General features: G+C 40.4%; 1 protein-coding gene across 1 annotated transcript in view; it reads right to left on the reverse strand.

Moving 5' to 3' along the window:
* Positions 1-17046, reverse strand: part of ABRA (actin binding Rho activating protein) — a 48163-nt gene that overhangs the window by 7136 nt on the left and 23981 nt on the right. The window contains exon 3 of the mRNA XM_054497503.2: positions 1452-2189. Coding sequence (XP_054353478.1) covers positions 1452-2119 — 668 coding nt within the window. The 5' untranslated portion in view covers positions 2120-2189. The remainder of the gene's footprint in view (positions 1-1451; positions 2190-17046) is intronic.

Consider the following 17046-nt stretch of genomic DNA (forward strand, 5'->3'; position numbering starts at 1 on the left):
TGGGCAACAGAGTGAGACTTCATCTCATTAAAAAAAAGGAACAGCTTTTTGTCAAATTAGGTAACAATTTTTTTCTTTATTTTCTTATTGTTTCATAAGACTTGAAAAACACACTTGCACATTAAACTGTCCTCAATGGGAGTCAGTCTATAAATTTAATGACATCAGACATTTTTCTTATATTTTGATACCCTGGCATTGTGGAATAAGAAATCCTGACTTTCTACCATGTGGAGTTACTATCTTGAAATAAAGCACGTGTTTCTTGTCTATATAAATGTTCCAGTTTGAGTAAGTGTGTATGTGAGTGTATGTATGTGTATTTACCATCTAGATATTTTAATTATTGCTGTCTTTGTTTACAAATAGGACAAACTGTTTTTGAAAATTTGAAAAGTTGCAAAGTAACCAAATCCATGTGAATAATAATAGTTTTCATGTATTGAGCATATGTGACAAGCTCTGTGTTTTGTAGCCCTAATCTCATTTACGTTTCCCAATACAATAGAACTTCTCCCAAAAGATTACTGTTGCTATCATTTTACAAATGAGGAAATCTGCTTTTTTAATTTTTTATGTGAAACAGAGTCTTGCTCTGTTGCCCAGGCTGGAGTACAGTGGCATGATCTTGGCTCACTCCAACATCAGCCTCCTGGGTTAAAGCCATTCTCATGCCTCAGCCTCCCGGGTAGCTGGGATTACAGGTGCACAACACTGTGCCCAGGTATTTTTTTGTATTTTTTGATAGATATGGGGTTTCACCAATGTTGGTCAGGCTGGTCTCAAACTCCTGGCCTCAAGTGATCCGCCCTCCTCAGCCTCCCAAAGTGCTGAGTTTACAGGCTGAGCCACTACGCCCAGCTGATGAAATCACCTTTAAAAATGACTAGTTAGGGGCAGAACTAGGATTTGAACTTGGGTCTGTCTGACTTCATTCAGAGCCTGCTTTCAAATTAGACAGCAGCCTTCCACCTGTTTAGAGTCAGAGATTTGTATTCCATGGGTGTTATTGAAGCAGACGTATCTCCTGATAATAGCATAAACATTTGGGACAAGGTAAAAGTTTCCCCAATGAGTCTATCAGAAACCACTCTTCTCTCTAAAGAAGTAAGCCAATTTGTTACTCATTATAGAACTGACTTAAAGAATTCACGCAAAACAGGCTTCCCTCTCTGATGGCTTCGTCTTTGTTGAGGCTAAGACTTGGGTGTTGAGTTCAAAACAAAAAGGAGAAACAAAATAGCGCAGGCCCTGACCAAAAGGTTCATGTCTAAGGTTGGCACTGACCTTCAGCCCAGGGACATCCCTCCTCTACAGTACTCACTGCCTGTCCAGTCTTTGAGATTCTCACTCTAACCCTGGCAGGACTTCATCTGCTGCCTGGATTCCCAGAGTTGGCTGGGGCTCAGTAGTGATCCTGACACAAGGACTGGGAGAATGCGTTCACTTACTGGGAGGGCAAGGGGCGTTTGATCCTGGCCACAGCCACCTGCACTCCATCCTGCTTGGGCCTCTCGTCGGCCTCTCCTCCATAGCCGCTGTCCTCTGTGTCTACGCTGTCACTCCTCCATGTGGGCTCCTCCTGCTCCATCACTCTCCAGCCTTTGGTCAGCTCAGACACTAGGTTGGCACATTTTCTCCTCCGCGTTGGGGAGCCGTGGCTGTGGAGGATTCTGTCAATGTCGTTCTCTGCCTGCCCAGGTTCAGGCACGCTAGCATCCCTCTCGTACCTGTGGCTGAGGTGGCTCATGTCCCCTCCTCTCTCATAAGCCTTGCTGACCACCGTTTTGGACACCTCTTTCTTTTTGATGTGAGAAACCTCAGGGGCTTTCTCTGAGCTTTGTCCATCTCCATGTCCTTCTGGCAGGCAGGGTGGCGACTTTGAGGCACTCTGAGCTTTCTGGTGTGAAGTAGGGGGTGTGATTGGTTTAGGAGCTTGAGGTGAGTCCTGGGTCCCCCCCGGCAGCCAGCCTGTAGGCTCCTGGGCCTGCCTGATGCTGTTCTCATTCGCCCACTGCTGCCAACCTCGGGCCAAATTGATGACCAGGGTGGCTGTGCGTATCTTCCGGAGGGCGGTCTTGGCTGGGCCCTCCCCACTTTCCTTTTCGCCTGGAGCCATGCTGCCCACCTGTCTTTTCTCTGCTGATAGCCTGGGCACTGGCTAAAATGAGTGTGGTCCAGTGGAGTGCCTGGGATTTAAATAGAAGCAGGGTGCGGGGTGGGAAGGAGAGCTTAGTGACGATGGAAACTATGTGAAGCATTTCTTGCCACGATGTGACGCCTTTGCCCTGATGGTGTTCTTTTTATAAATCATGACAGCTCCAGTTTCATCACGGCAGAGGGACATCTCTGCTGGTAAGGGACAGTGATATGCTCACTCTCTTCTCCAAGTGCCAGAGTGGAAATTACTAGATCAAGTCATGTGCTCAGCCTTACGTTTGTCTGACCTTAACATGGTCCTACCATTTATAGGTGCATACAATATGCATACATATTATCCTGGGAATATTATAGGATTGTTCCCACTTAAACCCCAGCAGCCCTCAGTTCAGCTCCTAATTAGTTCCACTTTATAGCTAAGTAAAATAAAATCTAACTTCCTGCAGCTAATAAAATCTGAGATTCAAATCCATATCTGTGTAATTCAAAGCTTGTGCCTCCTTTTATTCCAGTTATCAAAGATCCTAAGTTGCCTTTTTCTTTTTCATTCAACTCTATTAGAAATAGACCTTAGAAAATCAACTCATCCAACCTTCATTTTCCAGATGAGAAAATTGAAGCCCAGATAAGAGAAAGACCAAAGTCCAGATAGTCAAAGACTAATTACTTTCTAGTCCCAGCTTTGAACTGTTGTATAGATAACTCATACTAAAATACAAAAAGGGAGTCAAAATTTTGGTCCAATCATTAAAAAATGTTTTTAAAACCTGCATACACATTGGATTTTAGAAATTATTATTGGAGGCCGGGTGAGGTGGCTCACGCCTGTAATCCCAGCACTTTGGGAGGCCGAGGTGGGCGGATCACGAGGTCAGGAGATCGAGACCATCCTGGCTAACATGGTGAAACCCCATCTCTACTGAAAATACAAAAAATTAGCCGCGCGTAGTGGCGGGCACCTGTAGTCCCAGCTACTTGGGAGGCTGAGGCAGGAGAATCCTGTGAACCCGGGAGGCGGAGCTTGCAGTGAGCGGAGATCATGCCACTGCACTCCAGCCTGGGTGACGAGCGAGACTCCATCTCAAAAAAAAAAAAAAGAAAGAAAGAAAGAAAGAAATTATTATTGGAATATATATTTTGAAATACTCTGTTTGAAAAGATCATCTAAGGACAGAATTCTAAGGACAGAATAAATGAATGCTATGGTAGCTCACTTCTTATCCCCATCCCGCCTACCCTTACCCTTTGGTTTGTGATGGTTGTTTTGTTTTGTTTTTTGAGATAAGGTCTTGCTGTGTCCCCAGGCTGGAGTGCAGTGGTGTGATGATGGCTCACTGCAGCCTTGACCTCCTGTGCTCAATCAATCCTCCTGCCTCTGTCTCCCAAGCAGCTGGGAATACAGGCATGCGCCACCATGCCTGGCTAATTGTTTTTGTTTTTGTTTTATATAGACGGGGTCTGGCTATGTTGCCCAGGCTGGTCTCAAACTCCTGAGCTTGTGCAATCTTGGCCTCCCAAAATGCTGGGATGACAGATGTGAGCCCCCACGTCTGGCCCCCTTTGTTTTTAGTAACACAATCTTCCTTAGCAGGACTTTAAGTTCATGTAGGCAAAGACAGTTTTTCAACTCTCACAAGAGAGACTGAAATATAATATTTTTTTAAAAGGACTGGAAAGACAAGCATGTGGACAGAAAGAGAAACATCTATGCAGCGTATTAAACCAGATAAAAATGTCCAGGGCTCAGCAATGAATACTTTCTTAAAGTAAGACAGAATTTTTTTTCATTCAACAGGTTTGTTGGCTTTAAAACTATATCCTTTCCTTCAGTCTTGCATGCAAGTAACCATACTGATTGAAAACTGCTGTTTAAGAGCACAAAAAGGTATAAAAGTTAATTATTTCAGAGAGTGAGACATTTATTTTGGAAAAAAGTTGGTATTAGTTTTTTTCTTTGAGACAGAGTCTTGCTCCGTCACCCAGGCTGGAGTGCAGTGGCGCAATCTCGGCTCACTGCAAGCTCGGCCTCCCAGGTTCACACCATTCTCCTGCCTCAGCCTCTGGAGTAGCTGGGAGTACAGGAGCCTGCCACCACGCCCGGCTAATTTTTTTGTATTTTTAGCAGAGACAGAGTTTCACCGTGTTAGCCAGGATGATCTTGATCTCCTGGCCTCGTGATCCTCCTGCCTCAGCCTCCCAAAGTGCTGGGATTACAGGCATGAGCCACCACGCCCGGCCGGTGTTAGTTTTTCGTCATGTGGGTTATTTACCTCTTAGGATAAAAAAAATTGGGAAGTGATTTAATACTTGATCTACAAATCTGTCAGAGGTGTTTCCAGAGTTCAACAGCACCTGATAACATTAACTGAGGGCCAGAAATGCGGAGAAAAAAAAATCCCTCTTGATGAATGAAGAGGAAATTGGATGACAAGGAAAGAAAACTATTACAAACAAAGATTTCAATCTGAGCCTGAAATTTCTGGCATTCCTCCCAACAATGCAGATTCACTGCAGCCTGTTTGGTTCTTATCAGAATCTCTTCATCCCACTTGGAAGGTCTTAGGAAAAAATAGAGTTCCTCTAAGACACCCATACGCTTAGCCCAGAATCAGGGTAATTTATAGCTTTCAATGGGATTTTCCTGCTTGCCTGTCCACACCTGCCCCAGATTCAGTCCTGATAGAGGGAGAAGAAATGGAAACAGCAAATGTTAACAGTCTTTCACATATTAACTGGCATTGCAGTCAGCTACTGGGGTTTGGGGATGTCAGCTGATGGTCTTGGCTGAAAAACAGGAGCAGCTTCTAAAAGAACCTAATCATTCCTTCTGAGATTTAGCCTCCATGGCAACTGCAGTCCTTCATTCATAACTCTACAGAAGAGAGTGTAAAATCGTTTTCCTCCTCACGTGTGCTTTGGGCCTTTCTTCCCTAAAGCAAGGTCTGTATGCTACCTCCCATACATCTTTGATTACTATAGAAATGTTACGTTCATTGTCTCAATCGAAATTCAAATTCTTGGGAGTTCTAGATTTTCCTGTTTCATTTATGTTAGAAATGAAAATAAAACCTCAAAGACAAAAATAAAATGAATTAAGTGTTTTACAATGGGAGTTTCCTAGGAAACCTTGAGATTTGAAACTGTTTGTGAAGATGCAGACCTGATTAATGAAATCATTATCGCCTAAGAAGTCTGTCATAAGTGAGAAAGTATCTTGAAAATAGTATTTGTTATTTTTTGATCATATGAATAGTAGAAAGAGAAAGGAGAGGTATTTATATGTTTTTCTGCATGATATACTTAGAAGTTAGGTAGAGCCAACCCTCATAGCCAGCTGTATAATCTGATTAAAGAGACTTTAGGAACCTACATTTGCTCAAAGCTATATGAAACAATAGCTTTTTTTTTTTTTTTTTTTTTTTTTTTTTGAGATGGAGTTTCACTCTTTTGCCCAGGCTGGAGTGAAGTGGCATGATCTTGGCTCACTGCAACCTCCGCCCCCTGGGTTCAAGTGATTCTCCTGCCTCAGCCTCCTGAGTAGCTGGAATCACAGGCATGCTCCACCACACCTGGCAAATTTTGTATTTTTAGTAGTGACGGGGTTTCGCCATATTGGCCAGGCTGGTCTCAAACTCCTAATCTCAGGTGATCCAGCTGCCTGGGCCTCCCAAAGTGCTGGGATCACAGGCGTGAGCCACCACACCAGGCCAGAATAGCTGCTTTTTTAAGTTGTTTTATTGTGTATATTTGACGTTTACAACATGATTTTATGGAATACATGTATAATAAATAGCAAAATGATTACTATAAGAAAGCAAGGTAACATATTTATCATCTCACATAGTTGCTTTTTTGATAAGAGCAGCTAAAATCTACTTTAAAATTTCTAATGCACTTTTATTAACTATAGTGCTCTGTTGTACATTAAATCTCTAGATTTGTTAATCCTATGTATCTGCTATGTTGTATCCATTGACCTATGTTTTCCCATTTCATCCCCCAACCCAACTCCTGTAACCACTATTTTATACTCTATATATTTGACCTTTTTAAAAAAATCATGCAATATTTTTCTTTCTGTGTCTGGCTTATTATGCTTAACAAAATGTCCTTCTTGTCCATCCATGTTGTGCCAAATAGCAGGATGCCATTCTTTTTTTGGGCTGAATAATATTCCATTCTTTCTTTATATATAGACACACACATATACATATACACACACATATATATACACACATACATCTACATAATATATATATTATATATGTTATATATACGCATACACACATATATACATATTCCACATTTTCTTTATCCATTTGTCCACCAACAGACATGTAGGTTATATCCATATTTTGGGTATTGTGAAAAATACCACTATAAATATGGGAGTGCAGATATCTTTATGAGGTAGTGATTTCATTCCCTTTGGGTATATGCTCAAAAGAGGGATTGTGGGATCATATATAGTTCTATTTTTAATTTCTTTAGGAACCTCCATACTGTTTTCCATAATGACTGCAACACCCTACATTTTCACCAACAATGTACTTTTTTCTCCACATCATTGCCAACATCTATTATCTCTTGACTTTTCAATAACAGTCATCCTGATGGATATGAAGTGATATCTCATAGTGGTTTTGGTTTGCGTTTCCTGGATGATTATTGATGTTGAGCACATTTTCATATACCTACTGTCCATTTTTATATTTTCTTTGGATAAATGTCTCTTTAGGTCCTTCGTCTATTTTTTAATGAAGTTATTTGTCTTTCTGCTATTAAATAATGTTTTATTTATACTTTTAAAATACTTAACTCTTTATCAGATATGTAATTTACAGATTTTTTTACAGATATTTTTCCCAATCCATAGATTGCCCTTTTGTTTTGTTGTTTCCTTTGCTGTGCTGCTTTTTAGTTTGATATAGTTCCATTTATTTATTTTTGATTTTGTAGCCTGAGCTTTTAGTATAATATATTTAAAAAATCATTGCCAAGGCCAGTCAATGTCCAGGTGCTTTATTCCTATGTTCACTTCTAGGAATTTTATGTTTTTAGGTCTTACATTTAGGTCTTTCATCCAGTTTCAGTTGGTTTTTGTGTATGGTATAAGATAAGGGTCCGATTTTATTCTTTTGCATGTGGAAATCCAACTTTCCCAGCACCATTTGTTAAAGAGACTACCCTTTCCCCATTGTGTCTTCTTGATGCCCTTGTCAAAAATTTGTTGGCTGTATATATTTATATTTATTTCTGAGCTCTCTATTCTGGTTTTTTGGTCTGTGTTTCCGTTTTATGCCAATACCATACTGTTTTGATTACTATAGCTTTGTGATATAATTTTTATTCAGGAAGTGTGATGCCTCCAACTTTCTTTTTCTTTCTCAGTATAGCTTTGGCTCTTTGGTGTTTTTTTTGTTTTTTTTTTTATATGGTTCCTTAAAAACATTAGGATTGTTGGCCGGGTGCAGTGGCTCATGCCTGTAATCCCAGCACTTTGGGAGGCCGAGGCAGGTGGATCACAAGGTCAGGAGATTGAGACCATCCTGGCTAACCTGGTGAAACCCCGTCTCTACTAAAAATACAAAAAATTAGCTGGGCATGGTGATGGGCGCCTGTAGTCCCAGCTAGTCAGGAGGCTGAGGCAGGAGAATGACGTGAACCTGGGAGGTGGAGTTTGCAGTGAGCCGAGATTGCACCACTGCACTCCAGCCTGGGTGATAGAGCGAGACTCCATCTCAAAAAAAAAAAAAAAAAAAACTGATTGCATTGAATCTGTATATTCTTGGGGTAGTATGGACATTTTAACAATCTTACTTCTTCTAGTCTGAGAACATGGGATATTTTTACGCTTATCTGTGTATTCTTCAATTTCTTTTATCAATGTTTTATAGTTTTCATTGTAAAAATCTTACACCTGCTTTGTTTAAATTTATTTCATGTATTTTTTATGCTATCATAAGTGCAATTGTTTTTCTTGATTTCTTTTTCAGCTAGGTTATTTGTGTATAGATACCTAAAAAGTTTTGTATGCTGATTTTGTATTCTGCAACTACTGAATTCATTTATTAGTTCTAACAGTTTTTTATATGAAACTTTGGGGGTTTTCTACCTACAGGATAATATCATCTGCAAACAGAGATAATTTTACTTCTTCTTTTTAAATTTGAGTGCCTTTTCCTTTTTTTTTTTTTTCTTGTCTGATTGTTCTTGCTAGTACTTTCAGTACTATGTTGAATAGAAGTGGTGATAGTGGGCATCCGTGCCTTGTACTGGATCTTAGCGGAAAAGCTTTCACTTGTTCCTTGTTGATTACGATGTTAGCTGTGGATTTTTCTTTTTCTTTTTTGATGGAGTCTCGCTCTGTTGCCCAGGCTGGAGTGCAGTGGCGTGATCTCGGCTCACTGCAAGCTCCGCCTCCCGGGTTCACGCCATTCTGCTGCCTCAGCCTCCCAAGTAGCTGAGACTACAGGTGCCTGCCACTACGCCCGGCTGATTTTTTATGTTTTTAGTAGAGATGGGGTTTCACCGTGTTAGCCAGGATGGTCTCAATCTCCTGACCTCGTGATCCACCCGCCTCGCCTCCCAAAGTGCTGGGATTACAGATGTGAGCCACCACGCCCAGCCAGCTGTGGATTTTTCTTAAACAGCCTTTATTATGTTGAGAAACTTTCCTTCTATACTTAAACTGTTAAGAATTTTTATGAAGAAAAGATAATGAGCTTTGTCAAATGCTTTTTCTGCGTCAATTGAGACAATAATGTGGTATTGTTCATTCTGTTAATGTAATGTATCTTTGATTTGCATGTTTAACCAGCCTTGTATGCCAGAGATTAATCCCACTTGATCATGATGTATAATCTTTTGGATGTGTTGTTTAATTCTCTTTGCTAATATTTTTTGAGAAAGAATAATTTTATTAATCCTTTTTATATGAGGTCCTTAAACAAATAAGTCCCTTACTTGTTTGGACTTATTTGTTTGGTAAACAAGTAACTTGCTTAGTTTCACACAGTTGGTCATGAAAATACTTTAATAGAGTAAAAAAGAGCTTCTTATTGCAATGGAATTTACCATGCTCAATGTTCGTGGACTGTATACAATGGGTGAAGACTGATGGTAAACAATGTGGGATAGGATATAAAGATGAACAAAAGAGAATCTACTTTCATGATTTTTCCCAATCTAGCCAAGAAAACACATACATACAACTACCTTTAATAGTTAGGAGAGAGCTACATTAGAAATACCACAAAAAAAATGTTACAAAGGCATGAAGACATCTGGAATATCTAGAGACTTTCTCATGATCTACAGTAGGGATCACAAACTCAAATGTCAGGCAGGTCACTTAAAGATGTGAAGTGAGTTGGGTTGGAGCCACAACAGTGTGTGGTGAGAATTGTGGACAACTTATAAAATAACGTTTCAAAGAAGTAAGAGATCTGTATTTTTGTTTGAGTGCTCTCATTCCTTAAATGATAAGACTTGTGTGCACACGCACACTGGTATTGGGTCAACCAAAACAATGTATCATGTCTTTGGGTTGGATCCTGCTTGTGTGCTCCCAGTTTATGACCTTTGGAGAACATAGTGTTTTTTGGGTAAGGACAAGGGGCCAGAGAGTGGTAAGAGATACCTCTAAGGAGGTAAGTTGGAGCTATTTTGTGAGGATCTTGCTAAGAAATTGGTGCTTTATCAAGTAGGGCTCATTGAATCACTCAAGGATCTTAAGCCTGGATGTGGTATCAAATTTGTGTTATCAAATGATCAATCTAGAACCAGCAAAAAAAAGTTTGGATTTGAGAAAGATAAGACTAGGATAGGAAGACTATTTATAGGGATTACTAAAATAATCTTGGAAAGAAACAAATGAAGTTCTGAAAGAAGAGATCTGAGAGCCATTGAGAATAACACCAAAATGACATAGAAACTGACAAGTCACCATGAGTGAGGGCAGTGAGGAGTGATCCAGAAGCTTCTGAGTTAAGTGACAGCAGGGAGAAGGCAGTGGAAGAGAAGGATTTGTGGCGAGAGGGAAAAGTTTTCATGTTGAGTTGGGGAATCTCTGGGACTTGCGTGTGGAGGTGTTAAGTAGCAAGATTAATCAGGAACCTGGATCACATGGTCAGGCAGAACCAGGTGAAAATCCAGGCTCTGCTGGTTAGCACAGTGACCTGGGGTGTATTATTTAACTTCTCTAAGGTTCTGTTTCTTCCTCTGTAAAATGAATATTAGCACAGCACCTAGCTCATAGGGCCTGTGTGAAGATTAAATGAGTTAACACGTGTAAAGCACTTAGCTCCATGCCTGGCAGATATTAATTCTTGATATGCAGTTACTATTAATATTTTAATGTTGAGTCATGGGAGTTAGCAAACTAAGACTCCTTAAATTCTCTTTGACCAAGGACAAGGTTGATACCAGACCCAGGGCAGGGGTGAGTCTTCAGGTAGGAAGGTCATGTAGGGTCACCTGTAGGGACTGGAGGCTGCAAGGGAAAACTTATTTATAGTGTTTTATTTTAAGGCAATTTATGGTGTGGCTTTTAAGGTTACGTCTAAAAGGTTTCTCTCTGCCTGGTGGATAAGGTCAGATGAGGTCTCAATTACTTGGGAGTGTTGCACACAGACTGTCTCCTGGAGCCTCCTGGAATATAGAGCTCAGCGGTTTCCAATCACTGGGGATCACTGAGAATTTGAGATCTTAAATCACATTATAGGATCACTTGTGGCGCTTTCAAAACTACAGATGGTAAAATGCTGTCTCTGGAGACGAGTCCTGCGTGGGATCCTGGCACCAGCTTGATCTAAGCATAGCATCAGGGTTGAGAACCATGGTTCCAGCTGCTGGAGTGCTGCGGGTCTAGCAGACACTTGACTTGCAGGTTTCAAGAGTGTAGCACGATGTGGGTTCAGCAAGACTGATTTTGCATTCTGGATATTCTTCTAGAAGGTGTCTACCCTTGGAGGAGTTATTTAACTTCTCTGATAGTTGATTGACTTGTCTGAAAATAGTAGTAACATTAACCTCCTCCTTACAACATGTTGCTATCAGGTTTATATGAGCCCAAGTCTGTGATGACATTAGCCTGGTGCTTAATACACCGTACAGGAGCATCACATGGAAGCTGTTAATATTGTTATTTATACTATTATTGAGGGTAATGATGCCACTTTGTAAATAAATGACCTAGATTCATAGACAACGTACTAAACTTCAGTATGAATAATGCATTTAAACTTTTATATTATAAACAATAGCAATTTACATACATTGTCAGAGCCTAAAGAAAATTTCAGGGAACAAATGCCACAAGATCCCATGGTCTAATAAACAATACTCACATTAACTTAATTCAGGAAACAAACACATAATTGCCTGGCATACCTAATTTAATCTGAAAAATGGTGTCTCAGAAACTGGTATTGCAATTATGATTCAAACTCACTTCTCTTTGAGTAGCAGTTGCTAAGCCTTCGCTATGTTAGTAACACTAAGTTGGTTCAATTAATGCCCAATTAACTCCACACTGCACTAACTTAAATGTGTATCTCATAATACTGAGTAACACCTTAAACCTAAGCTACCCTAACTTCTGACTTCTTTTCTCACTGAGTTGCACAGCAAAACACAGCCATGTGGTACCACATCCTTCATGCCCACACACACAGCTGAATGTGACTAGAGAAACACATGGAAATTTGCTGTCTCACTTTACAATTTTTGACCTCCAACCTCAGATGCTGCTCAGCTCTCTACTGTATTTCCCTTGTCCGTTCATTCTTCCAGTGTCCTGAGTGACTATTTAATGTTTTCCCTTCTCTAAATGTTCAATGCTTCTTCCACCGTCGTCACTCCAGCTAGTGAGTTTGCTGTCCATTTCACATAGAACCAAGAGTACCCTTGAACTCCCACTCTGAAGTCTACCCGCCTTCCTGCGTGTGTCCATGCACCCTGCCTTTGGCCATGATGTTATGGATGAGTGGTCAGATCTCTGATGAAGGCCATCATCTCTATTGGCACATCCACTCCCCCCATCATGATACTGCTTGTATTAGGTCTTTTTTGCTCTCTTTCGTCACAATTTCAGCCTCTGTATCTTTTCCATCAGACAAAAATAATGCAATTTCTTTTATCTTAAAAAATACGCTCCCTTGACCCCGTGGTCCATCCCATTCTTCTCCCCCTGCCCCACAGCAGCAAACTCCTAGGAAGAATTGTGTGTACTGCCCACTTCAATTTTTTTCTCCCATTTTCTCTTGAACCCAATCCAAACATGTTTTACCTTCATGATTCACTAAAACTCCTTTTGTTCTATCGGCAATACCTTCCACATTGCTAAATCTAATGATCAATTATTGGTCCTAAATTTACTTGTCCTATCAGCAGTATTGGACACATTAGAACACTCACCTTTTCTTTTTCATTATATTTTAAGTTCTGGGGTACAAGTGCAGAGCATGCAGTTTTGTTACATAGGTATACATGTGCCACGGTTGTTTGCTGCACCCATCAACCCGTCACCTACATTAGGTATTTGTCCTAATGTTATCCATCCCCTAGCCCCCCACCCCCCAACAGGCCCCAGTGTGTGATGTTCCTCTCCCTGTGTCCACGTGTTCTCGTTGTTAAACTCCCACTTATGAGTGAGAACATGCAGGAACACTCACCTTTTCTATAAGTGTTTTCTTCACTTGGCTTCTGGGTCAAAACTCTCTCTCTGGCTTTCTTCTACATCACTGGATGCTCCTTCTCGGCCTCCTTTGTCATTATTTGCTCTCTTCAACTTCTTAACACTGGAGTGTGCAGGGCTTAGCCTGGGTTTTCTTCATTGCTCCATCTATACTCCCTTCCTTGGTGGGGTCAGGCTTTAAATACCATCTTATGATGACAATTCCCACACATGTATCCCCAGTCTGACCTGTCCCTTATACTTCAGGCTTGTATACTAAACAACTTGCTAGGTATCTCTGTAGGATATCTGTCTAATGTCTAGCTCAACCCTAATGTGCAAAAAAGTGAACTCTCAATCTTCTTTCCAGCTTGAGCTTTTCATAGCATTCTCCTTCTCAGCCTAGAGTCAACTTTGTTCTGCCCATTGCTCAGGCCAAAAATCTTGAAAAAATATTTGACTCCTTTTTTTCTAACATGTCTCACATACAGTCCACTATATCCTGGATCTACATTGAAATGCTTCCCACCATCTTTACCACCATTAACAGTCTTCCACCGCACCCACCCTGGCCGTCCATGGCTCAAGCCACATCAAGCCTTGCATGGATTATTGCACAGTCTACTTAACTAGTCTCCCTGCTTCCACTCTTATCCACACAGGATGCTTTCAACATTAGCCAGACCATGTAAAACATTGTCAGATCAGATTACTTTGTTCAAAATCTTTCTATGGCTTTCATTTCAAGTAAAGGCCAAAACCCTCATAATGTAAAATCCTACAACTCCCTCCCCTTGTTAGCTTCCTGACTACCTCTGCTGTCACCTCCTCTACCCCATTATTTGTCCTGCGCCAGTCATACTGATCTCCAAGTTGACACCTGCTTCAGGACTTCTGCACTAGCCCCTTAACCTCCTTATTCCCACCTGACTTGCTGCCCTTGCTCCTGCATATTCAAAAGACTTCTTAAAATCTTTTCCTAAACAAGGGAAGTTCTCCTCTTAGGAGGAATGCTTCCTTTTCTGTAGAATAGGGGGTTGGGGGTGGAATTGTGCCTTCTTTTATTTTGTCTGTCTGCAATGGAGACTGAGGAAGGACATACAGTGTGGTTTGAGGATGGAAAGTCACACAGCTAGGATCAGACTGTTGAGAAACATGAATACCCTGACAAGAAATGTAGGTTTTCACCTGCAGAATGGCAGGATGAGCATAGCATTTTAATAAACTCATTTTGTTGATGGTGTGGAGGATGATTCAGGAATGGTGTGTGGGCTACAGTAGAAGCTGAGATAAGAATTAGGAAGTGATAGCAACAACCTGGCTAGGAGATAATTAGAACCTGCTCTAAAATCGTAGCAGTAAAGTTAGAAAGGAGGACATAAGTCCTACAGGTGAAACTAAGAGAGGATTGATATGAACTAGTCACAGTTAGATGTCAGATATGAAAGAAATGAAGGCATTTGGGATGAATATGTGCATCCTGGCCTGGTTTTCTAGGTAAATGGTGGTTTTATTCATAAAGAATAAACATACAAAGGGTAGGGGCAAGCTTGGGGATTGGACAAAATATTAGAGCATATTTTGGACCTATTGACTCAGAGGTACCTGTAGGACATCTATGGGAAATTATCCAGTATACAGAGATTGAAGCTAAGGAAAAAGATCTGAGCTATTACGTAGATTAGGGCATCATTTAGGATCAGAATGACTAAGTCATGCCAAGTCACATGCCAACAAGAGTTACAGAGGGGCCAGGCGCGGTGGCTCATGCCTGTAATCCCAGCACTTTGGGAGGCTGAGGTGGGTGGATCACCTGAGGTCAGGAGTTCAAGACCAGCCATGGCCAACATGGTGAAACCCCGTCTCTACTAAAAATACAAAAATTAGCTGGGCATGGTGGTGGGAGCCTGTAATGCCAGCTACCTGGGAGGCTGAGGTAGGAGAACTGCTTGAACCCGGGAGGTGGAGGTTGCGGAAAGCAGGAGATTGTGCCACTGCACTCCAGCCTGGATGACAGAGAGAGACTCTGTCAAAAAAAAAAAAAAAAAAAATATATATATATATATATATATATACACACACACATATATACATATATATATAGAGAGAGAGAGAGAGAGAAGAGTTACAGAGGGATCAAACTCAGGCACTCTGGCTCCAGGGTCAGGGCTGTTGACAACTGTGCTCTGACACAAATTCCTTCCTTCCTCCTTGCTCCCCACCCCCACTTTGAAGGGCAGAACTTTACAAGCTTGTGACATCACTCCCTAAACAAGCTTCTTACAGGGATCTAAATATAGAGTTTCTCAGCAGTGACTTTCTATTTGATTCCATAAAATTTTCCTTTCCTTAATAGCCAAGAGTCTTGCAAAAGTAGTCTACACTCCTTAATTTATCACCTCCTGCTCACCCTTCAACTCACTCCATTAAGAATTCTGGTTTCTGCCTATAAACTCAATTTAGTCAAAGTCATACAGAAAGTCATTGCCAAATCCAAGAAAGATTTTTAGTTCTCAATTACTTTAACTGTTTATAATACAGTGTTGGATTTTTTTTTAATTTTTATTTATTTTTTTTTGAGACGGAGTCTCGCTCTGTCACCCAGGCTGGAGCGCAGTGGCACGTCTCGGCTCATTAGAAGCTCTGCCTCCTGGGTTCGTGCCATTCTCCTGCCTCAGCCTCCCAAGTAGCTGGGACTACAGGCGCCCGCCACCACGCCTGGCTAATTTTTTGTATTTTTTTTAGTAGAAACGGGGTTTCACCATGTTAGCCAGGATGGTCTTGATCTCCTGACCTCATGATCCACCCACCTCGGCCTCCCAAAGTGCTGGGATTACAGGTGTGAGCCACTGCGCCCGGCCCAGTGTTGGATATTTTTGTACACATCCTTTTCTACACACACTCTTGTGTGTGTTTATATGTGTGTATCGAGGGAGAAGGAGTCATGATAGAAATAGAAAGTTTAGAAAATCAGAAAGAAATGGCCAATCATAATTACGCCACACTCATGCAGCTCATGCATAAGCATGTATATTTCATATCTGGTTACAGTCTACTCCCAATCCTGAAACTGATTGTGCTAGAAGTATTACTTTCAGTTCATTTTGAGAAGTAGTTGAGATAACCCATTAAACATCGATTTGTATACCAGATTTTTCTCCTCTTCTGGAAACCATCCAAAGGTAATAAGTAGAATTTTTAAAAACTCTCAAATTCCAATTTCAGTAAAAAAGGACACAGATAATCTGCAGACTCTAACAACGACCACTAAAACTATAATCTGCAGATTCTAACAATGACCACTAAGACTAACTGAGACTGGTTAGATTTAATCTAGAAGGAAGTCAAAAGGAATACTTAGAAGTCCTAGAAGTGATGGATTTTGCAAAAACACATTTTCTGAAAGGAAGAGGTCCACCCTCTAATGAAAAAGCTACATGGCTTGTTTGCTACAGCGAGTGAAGAAATCTGGTGGCAAGACCCGAATAAAAATTCTCCTGGACTTCAACTTTGAAAAGCAGTGGATTTGAAGATGCAGAGGCAGTAAAATCACACAATGCATGACATGGATGTGCCATCTTTGCAGAAAAGCTGTCTGTGTGGTTGTATTGAAAGGTTATTTAGAGTTTGACACCTGGAAGCTACTCTGGTCCTTCTTCCTTCCCCATAGGAACTTATTTAAATGGCTAGTCCAGAAAAATTTAACTCATTCAATGATGAATACTTTTTTTCAGAGTATAATATCAACCCAAGACACTCTAAAAAAACCAAAGCCAAAAGAATAAACCAAAAAATTAAAATCAAAAAGAGAATTTAGCTGAATAGTAGGGTAAAAAAGGAGAATGTATAAAATATCATTCATATATTTCACAAAATCATTTAGAAGATATAATGAAAGGAATGAACCATTTACAATATCAGCAATAAAAATAAAATATCTATGAATGAACTCACTAGAAAATATTCAAAAACTATATGAAGAATGCTTTGAAAGATACTAAATACAATCAAACAAAGAAAAGATAAAGCCGTAATCTTGAATAGGAGAATTCTACATAGTTGAAACACCATTTCTCTCTGTGGTAAGTTTGACTTTATTCCAATGAAAAGTATCAATTTTTTCTTTCTTTAGAAAGAGACAAACTGATACTAAAGATTGTATAAAAAAAGAAACAACCAAAAATAGTCAAAAAAATATTTGAAAGGAA

This window comes from Pongo pygmaeus, chromosome 7 (genome assembly GCF_028885625.2).
Source record: "Pongo pygmaeus isolate AG05252 chromosome 7, NHGRI_mPonPyg2-v2.0_pri, whole genome shotgun sequence".
In the NCBI taxonomy this organism is placed as follows: domain Eukaryota; kingdom Metazoa; phylum Chordata; class Mammalia; order Primates; family Hominidae; genus Pongo; species Pongo pygmaeus.